This window comes from Pelodiscus sinensis, chromosome 1, assembly GCF_049634645.1.
Source record: "Pelodiscus sinensis isolate JC-2024 chromosome 1, ASM4963464v1, whole genome shotgun sequence".
NCBI lineage: Eukaryota > Metazoa > Chordata > Testudines > Trionychidae > Pelodiscus > Pelodiscus sinensis.
In genome coordinates, this window is record NC_134711.1 from 131,303,657 (window position 1) to 131,322,064 (window position 18,408).

The 18,408-nt window shown below is 46.3% G+C and overlaps 1 protein-coding gene across 1 annotated transcript in view; it reads left to right on the forward strand.

Annotated features, from left to right (window-relative positions):
- VWF (von Willebrand factor) overlaps nucleotides 1-18,408 on the forward strand; it is a 249,131-nt gene that overhangs the window by 56,845 nt on the left and 173,878 nt on the right. The window contains exons 12-16 of the mRNA XM_006128153.4: nucleotides 2,157-2,295; nucleotides 4,149-4,249; nucleotides 9,041-9,236; nucleotides 11,552-11,767; nucleotides 17,196-17,436. Coding sequence (XP_006128215.2) covers nucleotides 2,157-2,295; nucleotides 4,149-4,249; nucleotides 9,041-9,236; nucleotides 11,552-11,767; nucleotides 17,196-17,436 — 893 coding nt within the window. The remainder of the gene's footprint in view (nucleotides 1-2,156; nucleotides 2,296-4,148; nucleotides 4,250-9,040; nucleotides 9,237-11,551; nucleotides 11,768-17,195; nucleotides 17,437-18,408) is intronic.

Below are 18,408 nucleotides of genomic sequence, written 5' to 3' on the forward strand. Positions count from 1 at the left end.
AGAGGGAGAGGGAGAGAAAGGACCACAGCACTGGGCATGAGGAGGATTTGAAAGCAGAGAGGACGGCACCAGGGCGGAAGGAGGGAGGCAGCAAAAGCAGCCTGAAGAGCACAGTGGCAGAGATGAGAAGGGAATACTTTTCCACAGCAGCAGCAGCAGATTAGAGATCAAGAGGTCCCTTAGAGAAAGTAGCTCACTTGTTTTAGGCCCATCCCCATCCACCACCCCTGTTACATTTGTGTAGAGCTGTGTTCGTAGAACTGGCATAACTGGTTTCCGCTGACACTGTTCTTTCTAAACTGATGAGGGAAGTCTGAAGCCTGTGAATCACTGTCTCCTGCCTGCAGAGTGTTCTGCCTGAAGCTTCGTAACTAATAACCGCAGCATTTGAAATGGTGACAGTGAGAGCTACATGCTTCTACTTCCCCATCTGAACGAGCCTGTGACGTGTCTCATCATCACTTCAGACAGAACAGTCAGGAGGAGAGGTGCTATTGCCACACAGTGTAGCCTGCTCCCACGGTTCCTGCTATAGCTCCTTTTCCAGTTCCCTGAGAAGAGATGGTGCCCTAGAGTTCCTAGATATGAAGCTTGATCTCTGGTTTGTGTATTAATTACTCCGAGTGCTTAAAAATTCCCAGTTATCCTTCTGTGGTTTTGACTGTCCTGTCCCAAGATCAGCCCCGTTGCTATTCAAATTATTGTTCAGTGTGAAATTACTACAGAGTTGCAACACTTACACTGGAGGAACCCACCAGTATTTGTAACAGTTTTATTAATGAGTTCAGCAAAGTTACAAATACTTTATCCCAGCACGGTAGTTAGAGAGAATACAGAATGTACGTCTGAACATCCGTATATTCACACCTTTCTTGTAGAACCATCTGAAATGTTAGCCATTGGCTTCCTATCACTCATCACCCCTTCTGTATCATCATCAGTGGCCATTATCCTGGCTCCTCCCAAGGGCTGCATGTTTCTCACCTCCTGTCCCAAGGCTGGTATTCACCTTTTATAATATGTTACATTGACATCCCTAAGCCTCATGCACATTTCCTAGGGCTTTTTCCCCTCTTCCCCATTTGTATTTCCTCATCCTTCTAATGTTTGGGTGTCGAGGGCTAGAGGTTAGTGTAATAATGATCCCATCTCATTATCTTATATGTCAATTTGTTGCGATAACACTCTTGTGTCCTATCCTAACATAGCCAAAAGCTGGTGTTAGCTCATATTTCTGCAGCTGCATGGTTTCCCTATTTACAAACTTCCCCCTGTAAACACACCGTTCTCAGTTCTTCAAAACATAGGAGTGTCAGTTGGGCCATTTATCTTTGCCAAAGTTCATAGGCCTCGTGCCTTATACTAACTGCTGTAGCCAGTATCTTACAGGCTACAGGTTAGGGATGTGAAATTTAGATTAATTAACTAATCAAAATTAACTACAATACTCAAATTTAGATTAATTAACTAAGTCAAATTAACTAACTAGCCGGGCTTTTGCTACAGTTCAAAAGTGAAAGCCCCTCAGGGAGTGCACAGCCAGCGGGGGACTGACCTTGCACTCCCTGCAGCGCCTGAGCCTTTGAAATAGACAAGAGCTCCAGTAGGACTCTTGTACATTTCAAAAGGAAGCCCTGCAGGGAGCATGGGGCCAGTGGGGGAGTGGCCCTGTGTTCCCCACTGGGGCTCTGTTACATTTCAAAAGCAGAATAGCAGCAGAAGCGGTGTGAGTGGAGATCGCTACAGTCCCTGCTTGCGTCATTTCCCACTGTGCCTCTACCTCCCCTTCGTCTAGTGGAGACGGTGCTGGTGGGAACCGGCTTTTAAGTTGGCTCCCCCCAGCATTGACTCCTGTTTCTCTGTCAGTTGCTCCTCTCTGATAGAGAAAGCCAGGGGCTGGGGGAGTGACTAGTCACATCACTAGTCAACTATCCAATAAGCTTATGCTTATCAGATAGTCGACTAGTCACTTACATCCCTAGTACAGGTCTGTAGATTCGCTGGATTACTGCTAAGTAAAGTAAATACTAAAGCTAGTTCTAATGACTACAGATGTGACAATAACCATACGGGTTTCTGGCTCAGCATGCTGGAGGAGCTGAGCCACTGATAAGGTGAAATCCTAACGGTCACAGGAAATGTTGGTTTCTTTTTAGTGTGCAGATGATCCCGATGCAGTGTGCACCCGCTCAGCCTCTGTCCGACTCCAGGACATGGAAAACAGCACCATCAAAATGAAGCACGGGGGTGGCATCTCGTTGAATGGCCAGGACATACAGATTCCTTTGACACAAGGTGTGTTTGTGGCATGGGACGATTCAGGCCATGCACTGAAGTTGTGTCTTTGCTGCACACTGAGCCCAGGCTCTACTTTGAGCCAACTCCCCCTTCCCCCTGCCTTCTAGCTGTACAGAATCAGTCTGATTCCGGTCAGCATGCACTCAGGACCTGATCCAAGGATGCTACTAGGTGGTGGGTCAGAGCCACTGGGACTCTGATCCATGCTCTGTCATTTTTAGTGTGGATGCCATTCAAGCTGTAGCTCCAAGTCAGAAGGTCTGTTTAGCATAGGATAGGTGGGTCTGCACAGCTTTAGGAATGACATCCAGCAATTCTAAACTCAGGCTTATAATGCAGCATAGACACTCTAGCAAGGGTTTGGAAACACTGAATTCAGCAAAACTGGGGTCCACAGATGCAGGCAAAACCTATGTTTACAATACCACAGAAAGTCAACATAAGGTACATAATTCCAACTACATAAAGAATGTACAGTAAAACTCCAGTTGTCCGGCATCCAGTGGTCCAGCACTCCTGATAGTCAGGCACCAACTGGAATCCGGAAGTGCTCCGGCCAGCGGGGCAATTGGAGCTGCTCTTCCCCTGGCTTCCCCAAGTCCGCCGCTGGTCAGTTGTTCTGCCCCCAGCTTTCCCAAGTCTGCTGCTGCTGAAACTGACCAGCGGCGGACTTGGGGAAGCAGGGCGCAGAGCAGCTGGGGTGCTGCCGGGTTGGTCCTGCAGCACCGCCCCTCACCTGAGTGGTGCTACGGGACCAACCCGGCAGCACCCCAGCTGCTCTGCCCCCAGCTTCCTCAAGTCAGCCGCTTAAATCAATGTACACTATGTCGAGTTACAGTGGAGTCTATGCCATGAGGGGTTTTCACGGAGAAACTCTCCCTTTGACTTACCTTACTATTCTCATCTGGGGTAGAATAATGGAATCGACTGGAGATGGTGATCTGTGGTTGATTTGGAGGGTCTTCATGAGACCCACTAAATCAACTGCTGGTGGCTCAATCTCAGAGCATCGATCTCTGCTGTAGTGTAGATGTAGCCATATTGTGCAGTATAGACATACCTGAAGCTGTATCCCTTCTCAACTTTCTCAGGCAGGCTTTAGCCTAGCTTGAAGAATGTTTTCTATTCCTAACTCTGAGTCACGTTTATAGAGTTATCACATTTTTATTGCATTGCATTATGCCAGGTTCTTTTGCATGTGTGTCCCGAGCCCCATGTAATGTAAATTGACCCTTCTCTATTGATATTGGTGGAGCTATACTTTGTTGTTGACTATTGGGGGACCTGTAGCCCATTTTGTTCAAAATTAATGTGCTGCGGTGCCAGTTCCATTGGCCTCTATGGATGGAATGGGTGATGTTCTACACCCTGCCCATCTCTGCACCTTCCAGACAGCTTAGAACAGTGGTTCCCAAACATTTCCAGATGGGGACTTATTTTGACAATTCAAGAAGACTTGGTTACCCAGGGCAATTCAAAAACGGGGAGAGGAGAGAGGGTAGAGCCACCTGGGGAGACACTTGGCGACCATTTTGAAATGTAATGGCAACCCATATTTGGGTCCTGACCCATAGGTTGGGAAACCCTGGCTTAGAACCAATAGGCGTTTGTGCTACACTAGTATTGTCTTTGTGCCCCATTTGAATTTGACTCGTCTGGGTCAACAAAATCCCTGTGTCTACACGAGGAGTGTGCATAAGGGCCACTACATTTGTTCAAAGAAAATAGTGTAGGCAAATCTGAAGTGTATCTGCTTAGATCCATCCCATGGGCTGACGAGGCCATTGTCTCCACCTTGCTGATAATAGAATGCATCCTTCTTGTCTGAAACCTGTCCAATGTGTTTTTAGGTGCCATCCATATCCAGCGCATTATGTTGTCTTCAGTTCGCCTCACCTATGGGGAAGATTTACAGATTGACTGGGATGGTCGTGGTAAACTGCTGGTGAAGGTAGTTTTCTCTCCTCCAAACGTACACAAAGACTTTCTTGTCTGATGTGAGAAATTGCTTTGTGGTGCATGCTAGAAATTCCATTTTCTCTCTCTGCCCTCAGAGCAATATACTGATCCTTTTGTTTCCCAGAAACAAACATTTGCACCACAGCAACTGCTTGATTTTTTTTCTTTTCTTTTCTGTGCACTAACAGTAGCCATTAACCATGAATAGCTTTGCTTTCTGTGGAGCAGACCTTCTGTGGGCCAGATTTTGGATTCTATTTACTCTTGTCCATCTCCAATGAGGTCAATAGGATTGCACAAGTGAAAATGAGGTGAATTTGGCCCATACGATACATTCATATGTTCAAGGGAAAAAAATCAATTTAATTGCACAGGATATGCAGCATATTGCTCCTACTGAGAATAATATTTATGGACATTCTGGATCAACATAAACATCGGGCACTTGGTTGTCAATAATTGCTTTTTTCCATCCAACAAAAAATAAGGCTAATCAGTAAGCATATCTATAGTAGCCCAGTGTCTGTGAGTCTGTAACGCTGCCACCTGGCCGTATACATCAGCGCCCCACCCCCCTTCCCTCTGCCTCCGTGGTGGCTCGGCCAAGCACTGCGCCGAGGAGCGCGGAATCCAAACGGCCGCTTGCCGCCGCTTCCTCCACTGCTGCGGCCCAGCTAAGTGGTGCAGCGCTTGGCCGAGCCGCCACAGAAGGAGGGGAAGGGGGCGGGGCACTGACGTACACGGCCACAGGAGAGGAAGGGGGGGCAGGACGGTGACGTACACGGCCCCACCTCTTGGCTGTGTATGTCACCACCCTGCCCCCCTCCCTCGTGGCGGCCCGGATGAGCAGGCAGCACTCAGCCGAGCGCCACGGCGGGAGGGGAAGGGGAAGGAGGGTGGGGAGGGACCGAGGGGAAGGGAGAGGCAGGAGGAGGAAGAGGAGGAGAAGAGAAAGAAAGAGATGGAGAGAGAGGCAGAAGGTGAGCAAGGCAGGAGGCGGAGGAGAGCTGAGAGAGAGAGGGGGAGTCAGTAGGAGGAGAGAAAGAGAGAGATGGAGCGAGAGACCAGAGGCTCAGAGGAGAAGACCAAGGTGGAGGAGAGACCTGAAAATCCTGTCTTATGACGGGCTAATTGGCTAGTCTTATAATAAACCCTGTTGTTTTCCCAATAAATACTAAGGATGTTAAATATCGGGTAATTGACTAATCGAATAGTCAATGCATTTTTGCATCGACTATTCGACTGGTCGATAGGGCACCTCTGCCTTTGAAGTGTAGCAACCGTCCTAGGGCTGTTGCTACACTTCAGAGGCAAAAGTGTTGAAACCCGGGGTCAGCTGGGGACTCCCCCACGGTCCCTGGGCTTCACGCAGCGCTGCCACTTTTAAATGCCGTGAGGAGCCTGACGCCGGGCTCCCTGCAGCATTTAAAGCAGCAGTGCCACATGGAGCAGCTGACTCTGGGCAATGTGTAGCACTGCTGCTTTGAAGTACCCCTCTTTTCTCTCCCCCCTTGCTGCCTCTATTAGTTAGAGGCAGCAAGGGCAGGGGGGAAGCGACTAATTGACTCTCCTGTAGACTGTCCGATAAGCATTTCCTTATCAGATAGTTGATTAGTCCTTCATACCCCCAGCTTTTATTGTTTGCACTAGATTGAATTTCTCGGCATTCAGTTTCTTAAGCCCAATGGTAAAGTTTCTCTATCCTGGGAAGTTGTGACTTGGAAAAACAATTGTGGGGTATTGTGGTGAATATTCAGTGAACATGAGCTCCCATCATAATGCTAAAGCTAAAAAGGATTCATGTGATCCCTGAATACATGAGCCGGGACAAGGAGATTATATTACCTCTGTATTGGAAGCTGGTTTGATGACTATTAGAATAGCGCAAAGAAAGATATATCAAGATGGTGGGAATTGAAGCTAGATAAATTCAGATGTCAAATAAGCTGCATATTTTTATAGCGAGAGTAATTAGTTATTGGAACAACTCACCCCGGGCTGTGGTGGATTCTCCCTCACTAGACATTACAAAATCAAGAATGGTTGTTTTTTTCTGAAAGATATGCTCTAGTTCAAACAAGAACTATCTCAGGGAAGTTTATAATCTGTTTTATACTGTAAATCAGACTAGATGATCACAGTCGTCCCTTCTGGCTTGATCATCTGTTATTGTAGGCAAAGTGAATATTTGGGCAGCATATTTTGCTTAATCTGAGGTAGAGCCTTGCATGGGACTGGTCTTTAATCCAGCTCCTACCCAATCCTGCCATGCAAGGCAGCCATCATGCAAGACTCCTGGGATTCCAGTCCTGCTGCAGGACTTCACACTTCTCCCCTCTATGGGGCTCTAATTCTAAGGGCCACTGTCTCCTGGTGAGTTAGATAGGGAGGGAGCCCAGGGCACCCCATCACAATACCCTGTATGCACATGCAGAAGGATGTTCTCATGTAACTGCTATATCTCAAGGGCTGCAGGGAAGAGGGCGAGGGGAGGGTAGACAGTGCTGATCACAGCTCTTTGATCCTTGGGGAATATGATGCAGTAGAATGGGGATTCGGATGTTCTCCTGCATGTTGTCCTTCGGCTGCCTGCTGGACAGTGTAGAGGAGACATACTGACTGCAGCCTCTAATTGTGTTCCCCCTGTGGTGGCATACACCTGATTGCACAGCCTTTCTTTGCATCGATAAGCACTTACTCATGTCAGTATGTCCGTTGTCCACAGGAATAATTGTGTGAGTAAGCGCTCACCAGAGTAAAAGCTGCATAACTGAACCCTTTATTTGCTCTTTCATACCATGAGTTTGGGGATTTATTCTCCTGCTCTGGCTATATTCTTTTCCCTTGCCTTCCACTCAAACCTACCCAATATGGTTCTCAGAACCACCATAAAGCCCATATAAAAATTAGCACATAATAGCATTTGCTGTCCACACATTCCGGATAGATGTTGCATAATAGCACAGAAAGTGAGTTTAACATGTTAGTTCAAGGTAAAGGTTAGAGCTTGAGCAACTGAAAAAAAAAACCCCACACTGCAACAGGAAGAGAAGCTCCAGAAAGGTTTGAGAATGTGGATGCAGCAATTGGTGTTTTGCTCTAGATGTCCAGTACCAAAACACCTGGGAGTTGTTTTAAGCTTGAGCATAATTCAGTTTAATCCACTGGCACCTCTCAGGATGTCTGGCTTTTCTCTGCATCTGTGGTCTCTTTTGTCAGGTCTCAGATCCTTATATCCTGACCATCATCTTGCCCATCTGTTAAAGTCAGATTTTCTACTTCAACGCTTTTCCTATAGCATCAATAACACTTGTTAATGACTGTCTTTGCTGTTTCTCCCATTGTCCTTTTTATTATGTTCTGCTAGGAATTCCTTCCCATTTATGTACTTGTCATTATTGTTGCCTTTGGAGCATTAATTATTGCCAAACATGTCTGACAATTGGGGGAAGTGATCCACTCCCATGGACTTGTGCAAACACTTCTGGTAAGTTACAGTGTTTGGATTTGCCTGCTGCATTCGTCAAGAAGAGACACCCCTCTGGTGACCTTTGAAAGGCCTGCAGTTTCCAAAACATTTATAGAACTTCAGATGAAGGTGAGTCACTCTGTGTTTGAAGAATGACAGTGTCCCTAATTGTAGAAATTGTAGAAATTCACTTTCCTTGGGACTTTCTGACAGCTTCATTTTTTCCTCCATACCCCTCAGCTGCTGCTACAATTGGTGAGGCTAGGACCAGCTTACTTTTGGTGCCCTACGCCAATGATCTCTTATTAGCCAGAGGAATAACTGTGAAAGATATTTCACTTTTCAGCCTGCCTCTGTATCACTGTTAATTCCTTCCAAGGTGGGGTACAAGGGACAGCAATCTGGTCCATGCATACAGAGAACTACTAGTTGTTGGGGCAGCTCCCAAGCATTTTTTGTAATATGAATTTAGAGACCACATTCTTACGAATGTTGATGAGCATTGGAAATTCCTATTGAAATGAATGGGAGTTACTGGTACTTGGTCCCCAGGTCAAATTTGTCCTTACTACTTCTCTATTCAGATGTTCTTTAAATACATAACTTTTTTTTGTCTACATTGAGGGTCATGTTTAATCTCTTGCAACCCATTAGTCTTTGTGTGGGTGTAAATCAGGGCAGAATTCCTAGAAGGAAGCCAGGTAGAAAGGGAAGGCTGTACACCAGCAGTTCTATAGGGAAGGAGAATAGCTTTAAAGCTAGTACTGTTTTCCTTATTTTAATGAAGTTCCTTGTTTAGCATGAGAAGAAAGCAGCTCTTTGTATTTGTTATCAGTGTCACAAGGTAACACTAACAAATAAAAATCACTGGACTAGCTTCCAGTATTATTTCTATGCCTAGGTCCTCCCACCATTTTTTGTAATATTACAGTCGTTCTCTATTTAAAAAGAGTTTTCCTCTCCACTGTTGTGTCATAAAGACCAACACGGACAGGGAATATAATTTACTCCAGGAAAACAGTGAAAGTGACCAGACATTAAGTGCTGTAAAAATGCACCAAGTAAATACACTCAAGAAAAAAAACAGAACTTTTTTCTCTGTTTATGTGAAAATAATTCATCTGTTTTTTTAAAAACAAGCCAGTGCTTGTATATTTTTACTACTTGTAAAAACTGTTCAGCCAGAAGTCTGAATTTTTAGATTGATGGTTCCCCTTTAATATATATTTGAGGAATTATATCATCGAATAAAAATACTGCCATGAAACCGTGCGCTAATATTGAAGAATAACCATTCTTACCTTTGTCTGTAAGCTCTCCCCAGTCTACACTGACAAAATCTGTGGTCTGTGTGGAAACTACAATGGCAATGAAGGGGACGACTTTCTGACACCTTCTGGCCTTGTGGAAGCCCTTGTGGAAGATTTTGGAAACGCCTGGAAGCTCAATGGAGATTGCCAAGACTTGTTAAAACAAGACAGTGACCCCTGTAGTCTCAACCCTCGCTTAGGTACTGAAACCTGCCTGCCACATAACATATAGTGCTGTGAAAGAACATGTGATCTCCCATCCCATAAAAGTGCAACTGTTTGCAATTGGGAACAGGATCATTCTAAAATAAGTCAAACATCTTTCATTCCATGCATTGAATGAAGCACGGGTCCTGCAGAAAAGATACTAGGTGATCACATAATTAAAAACTATATCATAATGTATACACAAAAGGAGGCTGAATTTAGGATACATGGGGCACCTGACTTCTGGCATTTCCTAACTTCTGAGTGCTTGACTCTGTAACCTTAATGCAAGTTGGACCTCCCTGGTCTGGCACTTTCAGGACTTGACTGGTCCAGATGAGGAATTTTTGCCGGACCAGGGGATGTCATGTCTGGCTCCCCTGCTACCAGTTCCTCCAGCCCTGGACCAGCTGTGGGCCTCCTGGCTGGCTTTCCCTTGCCGCCAGCCTCACTACCCTGCCAGTCCCTGCACCTCTTTCCTTGCTAGACCAGGGAACCTAGCTCCCTGTGTGCCGGGCTCCTGGCCCCGTCAGACAGCTCCACTGGGTTGTACCTAGCAGCCCAGCTGTGGGGAGCCCCGCTGACAGCCCTCTACCAGGACCCTCTGGTCCTGGAACATCTGTGGTCCTGCCAGACGACCAATGGTGCCAGACCAGGGAGTCCTGGATTACAGAGGTTCAAACATGTCTTTTTTTAATGCAGTTTTTAATTTAGTTTTCTAATTTAAACAAACTGAAAAAAAGCACACGAGACCGCAGAGATTCCATCATATGGAAACATTGACTCCAAACGTGGGTCAAAAGGAGGGTTTGGACCATTTGACCTTAGCACAGACTTGAGCTAATGGCAATGTTATCTGTGTAAGTAGCAGGCTATTATGCCCTCTGTGGATCAGTCACTAGAGGGGGATGCAAGGCACCTTGCAAGAGGGTTTCACAGCTGTTTGCTGACAGAAGGGAATACAGAAACACAGGGCTCCTGGGTTCAATTCAAGCTTCTGATGACACATGTGCGCCTGTAATTGTAGACCTTTCTGCCCCATGCCCTTAGCCTGCCTCTGCCCCTCTCTGTTCCTCTTTGCTGCAGCTTCTGACCTCTCCCTCTCTGTTCCTGTTCTTCCTGCCCCTCAGGATGCTTCTTTCCTCCTATCCACTCCCTCACATCTGATGCCTCTGCCTGCTTCTCTTCCCTCCCCTTCTGTGCCTGTACACCCTGCTTCCCCACTGACTCCTCCCACGCATCCTTTCTCCCATCTCTGCATTCCCATGTGGCAGGTAGCTGCTGCCTCCATATTGCCTGGAGAGGGGTTGAGAACAAAGGTGAGAGTCTTTTGGAGCTCACCTCTGGTGCCCCTGGTGTCCAGAAAGACTAATTGTAGGAGAAGTCAAGTTCAGCCCCTGCAACTCCAGGACAGAGCAAGCTCAGTTGCTCTGTGTAGATGGCGCGCACACATGGAGCAGTCCCACACAGGAGGTGAGAGGTGAAGACACCTCAAAACATTCAGCCTGAGCAGTTTCAGACTGGGAAATTTATAAGCTGCTAAAAATGAGCCTGATGATAGGAAGTGCCAGGCAGCCTGAGCTACAATCAGTGCCATCAGTTTTGCCAGTGAGAGCAGAACAGAACAGAAAATCAAGGTTTTCCACTGTTTGTTTTGCTAATTAAAGGCTGCTGTTATTGAATGGGAAATAATCCAGCACTACAGGCGGAGGAGCACATTTTGCTCTTCAGGTCTCTTATCCTATTAAGAAAAGCAAAAGGAAAATCGTTCAGTTAGGCTTGGTCTGCATTAGCAATTTATGTTGGTATGACTGCAGTGCTCGGGGTGGGGAAAATGGACATCCCCGAGTGGTGTCATTATTCTGACCTAGCGGCACAACGGTGATGGAAAGGCTTCTTGCATCAATGAAGGTACCACCTCTTGGGGAGGCAGATTACCTGCACCAATGGGAGAAGCCCTCCTGTCGTTGTAGGTAGTATCTTCACTGAAGCACGACAGTGGCGCAGCTGCCTCCCTTTCAGTGTATAGAAACCTTTGCTTTGATTACAGCTGCTCCCCGAATTACGAACAAGTTACGGACCAACACTTGGTTCGTAACTCGAAGTGTTTGTAACTCGGATTCCATAGAGTTACATGGCGACCATGCTGTTCGTAAGCACGGATCGCCATTCATAACTCGGATCCGCATTTACAACCACTTTGGTCGTAAGTGCGGTTGGTTGTAAATGGAGGTGGTCGTAACTCGGGGAGTAGCTGTACTCTGCTTTTTGCGTGTAAAGTGTCCAGATAACATTTTTCTCATTTTAGCCAAGTATGCGGAAGAATCCTGTTCAATTCTAATGTCGTCCATGTTTGAACCTTGCCACCATGAAGTTAGCCCTTCTCCGTACCTGAAGAACTGCCGCTATGACGTGTGCTCCTGTTCTGATGGCAAAGATTGCCTGTGTGCTGCTGTTTCTACCTATGCCACTGCCTGCGTTAGGAGAGGCGTTCTGATCCAGTGGCGGGAGCCAGACTTCTGCTGTAAGTGAATGCTGCAAAGAACTGTTTTCTTGCATTGACTCGATGGTGTCCTGTGACAAGATCAGCCATTTCTGATTTCTGCAAGGTGCTGAGTATCTGCTCCAGGACATGCGGCTCATGCTCAGTTGTCTTTCACCCCATTAGGAGTAGAGGAGGCTCAGTTTTTTGCAGAAGGTGCTCAGCAACAGGCAAAAATAGCTCCCCTTGAGCAACCCTCAGCTGGCTTGGTTCAAACCACTCCTCCACTAACTTTGGCTGCCTGTCTGAAAATATTCCCAATACCTTGGGCTGGCAGCCTCTCAAAGTATCTCATGAAGTTAATGGCAACAGGTACTTTGTATGTTAACACTTCCCCGCTGGGACCCATCCAGGGAGGCACTGACCTTCTCAATTCCTGTTGCCTTCAAAATAGTAGTTGTGAGTATTACTCACAGTATCAGACCTCTGGTCCTAGCAGAAACCTAGCAAGCTGGTTAGTTCAGTTCCCAAGGAAAGGTCCAAGTCAGTTCTTATTACATTGGCATCGTTTTTCCAAGATGTGAGCACTATGTTGCTGTTTAGACTCCTTTGTCTCCGCTGTTAATGAGTTTTAACGTGACTCTGAGGCTGACACACCCTATAGCAAGATAGTAATGGATGACAAGATACTCCCTTGAACGTGCTGTGGCCCCATTGTGCTACACACTGGACAGATACAAAGGGTGGGATTTTTAGAAGCATCTAAAGGAGTGAAGCTATTTCCACACTTACAGCGATTTAGGGGCTTCATATAGACACTTACTGCAGTGATGGGAGGGGTTGTTCTTTCGCTGTAGTAAATTCACCTCCCACGTAGCGATTAGCTGGATCAACTGGAAGAATTCTCCAGATGACTTATTACCGTCTTTCCAGGGACATGGGTTGGTTTAACTATGCTGCGTAGGGTGCCTGAGCGAAGTAGCTGGGTTGTTCTAATTTTCTAATGCACACCAGTTCTTAAATGCCTATGTTCCAGTAAAAGCCAGTGGGACCTGAGTGCTATCTTCTTTTCAGGATTGCTTGAAAACTCCACCCATGATAAATGGCAGCCCCTGTCCCAATTTAAAAGCTAAGCAGAACAGGAGATTGAAACGTATAAGTAGCCCCTGGGGGGTAGGTGGGTGACTAGAGGGGGATGATGGCATAACAAAAAATAATAGGATACTTATGCACAGACCAGCAGTGCATGGGAAGAATGTGGCAGGAGGCTGGAATAGAAAAAAAATCCCTTTTTTATCATCTCATTATTAGGCAGAGGTGGTTGGAAAAATTCAATTGAAATGAAATTTTGATGCAAAACAGAAATAATTTTCTTCATCAATGTCTGCCAAAGACTTTTCTCCTGTTTCCAAGCAGCTCTACTCTTAAGGAAAGTAGAAAAGCAGGGATTTTAGGGGAAAGCACATATGCTTGGCTGTACTCCCAACAGTATTCCTTCCCAAACAGTAGCTGGGTGGGGCATTTGAAAAACCAAGTGACTACAGAAGCTAGAGAGTGGGGAGAGGTCACTGGAGTTCCAACTGAGGCAATCCGTCCTAGGCCAGTGATGCCAGTTGTTGGAGGCTGGGTTACACTTGCTGGGGGAGAGCAAGACTGGAGAACAAGACTGGATTATGTTAAATTGCTGTACGGTTTCATAATATTGACTTGATTTATGTAAATGTTCAGAGAGTGGAACATTAATTCAATAAAAAACCTTTTAAAAAAATGCACAAGTCTGGAGGCTGAAAGTGAGAGCAGCGGTAATGCAACTTCGTTTTTGCTGTAATTGAACAAGTCAATTTTCACAATTAATCTTTAATAGTGTAGCACTGCTTCCTCCTCTCTGTACATTACGGAGCACTTTGTGCCTGCACCAAGAGCAGATTTCTCTGACTGCAGATCCATCAGGCCCCATTAAATAATCTTCTCTCCTGTCACATGAAGGAGAACAATTCTCCTTTTAATGGGCTTGAGACTTGAATATGCTATTGGCATAATTTGTGCTGATGGACTGATGTATTGAACAGGGGGCTGCTCCCCTGCTCTCTGGCTGAGATTCAGATTCACAGGCAAATGATTTAACAGAAGCAGTTTGCTTTATCTGAAGTTCATCAGTGGCAGATAGGTTGTGGCCTCTTTGTGCTATACACTGTACAGATATATAGGGTGGGGAAGTGTCTAAAGAGATTAGGCCGGGGTGGGCAATAATTCTTAAAATTATTTTAGGGGCAGAGCCTCGGGCGGAAGGGGTGGGCTCAGGAGACTTCCTGTGTCCCCCCCCCCCGACTGGCCTGGGGTGGGGGAGCGCTAGAAGTCTCACCCCTCCCTGCCTGCCTCTAGAGACAAATGCCACGGGAGAAGACCTCACGTGCTCCTCCTGCCCCCAGACCAATCAGGGCCTGAGGACAGGGGAGCGCGGGAAGTCTCCTCTCTCCTGCAAGAGCGCACGGTGGCTAGAGACACACTGATTGTTTTAAAACAGCCGGCTTTTCGCTCTAGCTGCTGCGTGCCCCTAGCAGGGCGGGGACAGGACATGAGAGACTTTGCGCGTTTGCTTCCCCCAGGCCCTGATTAGCCTGGAGGTGAGGCACGCGCAAAGCTTTCCCCCTGCCAAGGGCGCATGGCACCCAGGGCATGTCTACATTACCACCCTAGTTTGAACAAGGGTGGCAATATAGTCAACCAGAGTTGCAAATGAAGCCCAGGATTTGAATTTCCTGGGCTTCATTTGCATGTTGCCGGGCGCTGCCATTTTTAAATGTCCGCTAGTTCGGATTCTGTGCCCCGCGGCTACACACGGCACGAACTAGGTAGTTCGGACTAGGCTTCCTATTGTGAACTACCGTTACTTCTTGTTCCACAAGGAGTAACGGTAGTTCCACGAGGAGTAACGGTAGTTCGGAATAGGAAGCCTAGTCCGAACTACCTAGTTTGTGCCGCGTGTAGCCGCGGGGCACGGAGTCCGAACTAGCGGACATTTAAAAATGGCGGCGCCCAGCAACATGCAAATGAAGCCCGGGAAATTCAAATCCCGGGCTTCATTTGCAACTCCGGTTGACTACATTAACCACCCTAGTTCGAACTAGGGTGGTAGTGTTGACATACCCCTAGTGATAAATGTGGCTGTTTTAAAACAGCTGGCATGTCTCCCTTGCAGGGGCAAGGAGACTTCACGTGCTCCCCCGCCCCCAGGCCTTGATTGGCCTGGGGTGAGGGAGCGGCAGGGCAGTTACGGGTTGGATCCACTGGTTTGGTGGGCCAAATTTGGCCCGTGGAAGGCCCTTTGCCCACCCCTGGGGTAGTCCATATTGACAGGTCTGGGAAAGCTACTCTGGGTGTCCCCACTAAATGCAAGATGGGGCAGATTGTTGAACATAAGCAGTTAGCATGTATTCTATGGGAATATTCTGCGGTCCGCTAGAAATATGCACTAACTAAACAATCTGTCCCCCCTTGCAATTGACTGGGGGCTTGGGAGTACCTTTCCAGACCTGAAGAAGAGCTCTGTGTGGCTCAAAAGCTTGTCTCTCTCCTCAACAGAAGCTGATCCAATGGCAGGTATTATCCCACCCACTGTGTTTCTCTAAACTGTTCAGTGTGTGCACTTACCCGATTGCTGGCGCCTCACAGCCCACACCCTGAGGGTATGTCTACACTACCCCGCTAGTTCGAACTAGCAGGGTAATGTATGCATACCGAACTTGCTAATGAAGCCTGGGATTTGAATTTCCCGGGCTTCATTAGCATAAAGCCGGCGCCGCCATTTTTAAAAGCCGGCTAGTGCGAACCCCGTGCCGCACGGCTACACGCGGCACGGGCTAGATAGTTCGAACTAGCTAGCCATTCCGAACTATCTGTACACCTCGTTCCACGTGTAGCCACGCGGCACGGGGTTCGCACTAGCCGGCTTTTAAAAATGGCGGCGCCGGCTTTATGCTAATGAAGCCCGGGAAATTCAAATCCCGGGCTTCATTAGCAAGTTCGGTATGCATACATTACCCCGCTAGTTCGAACTAGCGGGGTAGTGTAGACATACCCTAACATACTCTTTATTGTCTGGGGCAGTCGAATAGCTGCTCCCTCATAGATCCTTCATGTATGAATTGGAAACACCGTGCTGTTCGCTGCAGCCAGAGGCCCATGGGACTGGTACGAAAGAAAGAGTCTTTCATTTTGTTGCATTTGCTCTCCAGTAGGTGCCCATTGCTCTTGAGCTTTGATGAATCCCTGCAGTTCTATTGTGAAAGGAAGGATGGTGTGTAGAGCACTAGCCTAGGAGATGTTGGTTCTAGCCCCTGCTCCCCTATAGATTACCTGTGTGACCTTGGACAAGTCACATATATGGGTATGTCTACAGTTACACCCTCTTTCGAGGATTTAGTTGAGATAGAACTCAAGATCTGCTCTGCAGCTGCTGTCCCTGCTCCATTGAGTGTCCTACTTTGCCTGCTGCTTCCATCAGAAGCCCATTACCACTCGGAATGCTTCTGGCAATCCTACCTAACAATCCAGCCTTTGAGCAGGAATGACATGACCCTGAGAGCAGCCTGCTCCCTGTCTTGTGGAAAGAAGAGGACTGACATGGCTGCAGGGACACTGCATGTACATTTGTTATCACTGCTGCCACCTCGTGCTGGATGCAGGTACAAACCAACATTGCTATTTGCAGAAGCAGACCAGGATATTAGAAAGCAGAACCCCACAGTTAGGTGCTGAAGGTCATAGACCACTGAAAAAGTAGCCTGACTATAAAAAGTGTGGACTAGTAGATACTCAATACTTTTTGAAACCAAAGCCATTTGCATATGTATTTAGGAACCTAACCTTAGGTGCCAATTTGTGGCAAATTTGACCCTAAACTATATTGTTAATGGAAACTAAGTAAAAAGGAAAGGCACAGATACAACAATGGTTTTTGTAAATCCATAGCTCCCTTTTAGATCCAAGTAACAGTAGGAACTGGAGGCAGTTTGCATTACGCTTTCCTCCAGTTTGGAGGAATTTTTTGTAACATTTGTTATGGCTTTTGCTTAATGTGGTACCTTGTGCACATTGTGGTCCCATTGACTTCAGTGGGGCTCTCTGTAGGGGTTATGCCAGCAGGCCCTGATGTGCCACTGATGGGTCTCCAGGTGTTTTTTTTTTTAAATAATCTCCATGTTATGATATAAAGAGTTAGTAAAACCACATGTGAATCAGAAAAGACTACCCTGCAATTAGGTCCCAAAACAGGCTGCTATTCATTTAGATCTGGGTCCAAAGTCAGCAGAAGCCAGTGGAAGACTGACTTTCCATTGATTTCAATAGGCTTTGGATCAGCCCCATAAAACATACTGGTTAATGTGAAATTGTTCCCCACTGATTACATGAATTTTACTGGACAGTGGGTCTTTCCACTGTGGTTTCACTGATGTGTCTTATTTAACAGCAATGACTTGTCCGGAAGGCCAAATTTATCAACAGTGTGGAACTCCATGCAACCAGACCTGCCGGGCTCTATCCTACCCAGATGTAGGCTGCAATGAATTCTGCATGGAAGGCTGCTATTGTCCACATGGGCAATATATTGATGAGCATGGAGATTGTGTACCAAAGTCCCAGTGCTCTTGCTACTATGATGGTGAGATCTTCCAACCAGATGATGTCTTTTCAGATCACTACACCATGTGGTAAGTGCAGTAGATGCAACTGATTCCAGTTGTTTCTTTACCCACCTTTTAAAGAAGTTTTTAAAAAGCCTCATCAGATAACTAGGCTAAGCCACTGGTGTAAATTGGCATAGCCGTACTGAAATCAAAGGAGTTGTGCCAATTTAAACTAGTCGAGGGTTTGCCTATAAGTAATCTAAATCTAGGTGTCTTGGCATATTTTGCATCAGGAAGTAGAATATTCAGTCACATTGTGCAATGAGTTTAGTGACTTTAAATGCTTTTTCATGGGTAATAATACATTTTTGAAAACCTAATTATCTCTATAAAACAGCAACTGCTAAGTTGCATTTATAATTATTAAGGAGCAGCTAGGAATTTAATTGATGAACTGCTCCTGACAAAGCCAATTTCTGGAACAATATCCTCTCATTTTCCCCTTAACCAGAGAGGTCACATTGAGAGCAGTAAGAAGTTACTTATCCTCCTCCACATTGCAGCAAATGGAGCTGCGTCACCAGTTTTATACCAGGGTAGCTCCATTCATTTCACTTGTGTTACATCAGTACAACACTGGAATAACGGGGGATGAATAATGATGTGTACTTAAAGGCAAGGGTTTGTGACTGGAGGGTGAGGGGGTGGCTCTGACCCTTCCCAGACTACTGCACTGTTTTCAGGAGTCTGAGTTTTCACGTTTACCCCAGGTTTCACTTCAGTTCACGAAAACGTGCTTACAAAATGTGCTGAGATTCTCATTTTTACCATGTAATTATAAAATAAATTGGAATATAACTGTTGTACTTACATGTCAGTGTATAATATATAGAGCAGAATAAACAAGTCACCGTATGAAAATTTAGTTTGTACTGACTTCTCTAGGGCTTTTTAAATGTATCTTGTACAATTAGGCAAATATCTAAGGGCACATCTACACAGCACAGTTATTTCGAAATAACTGATGTTCTTTCGAAATAACGAGAACATTTACAC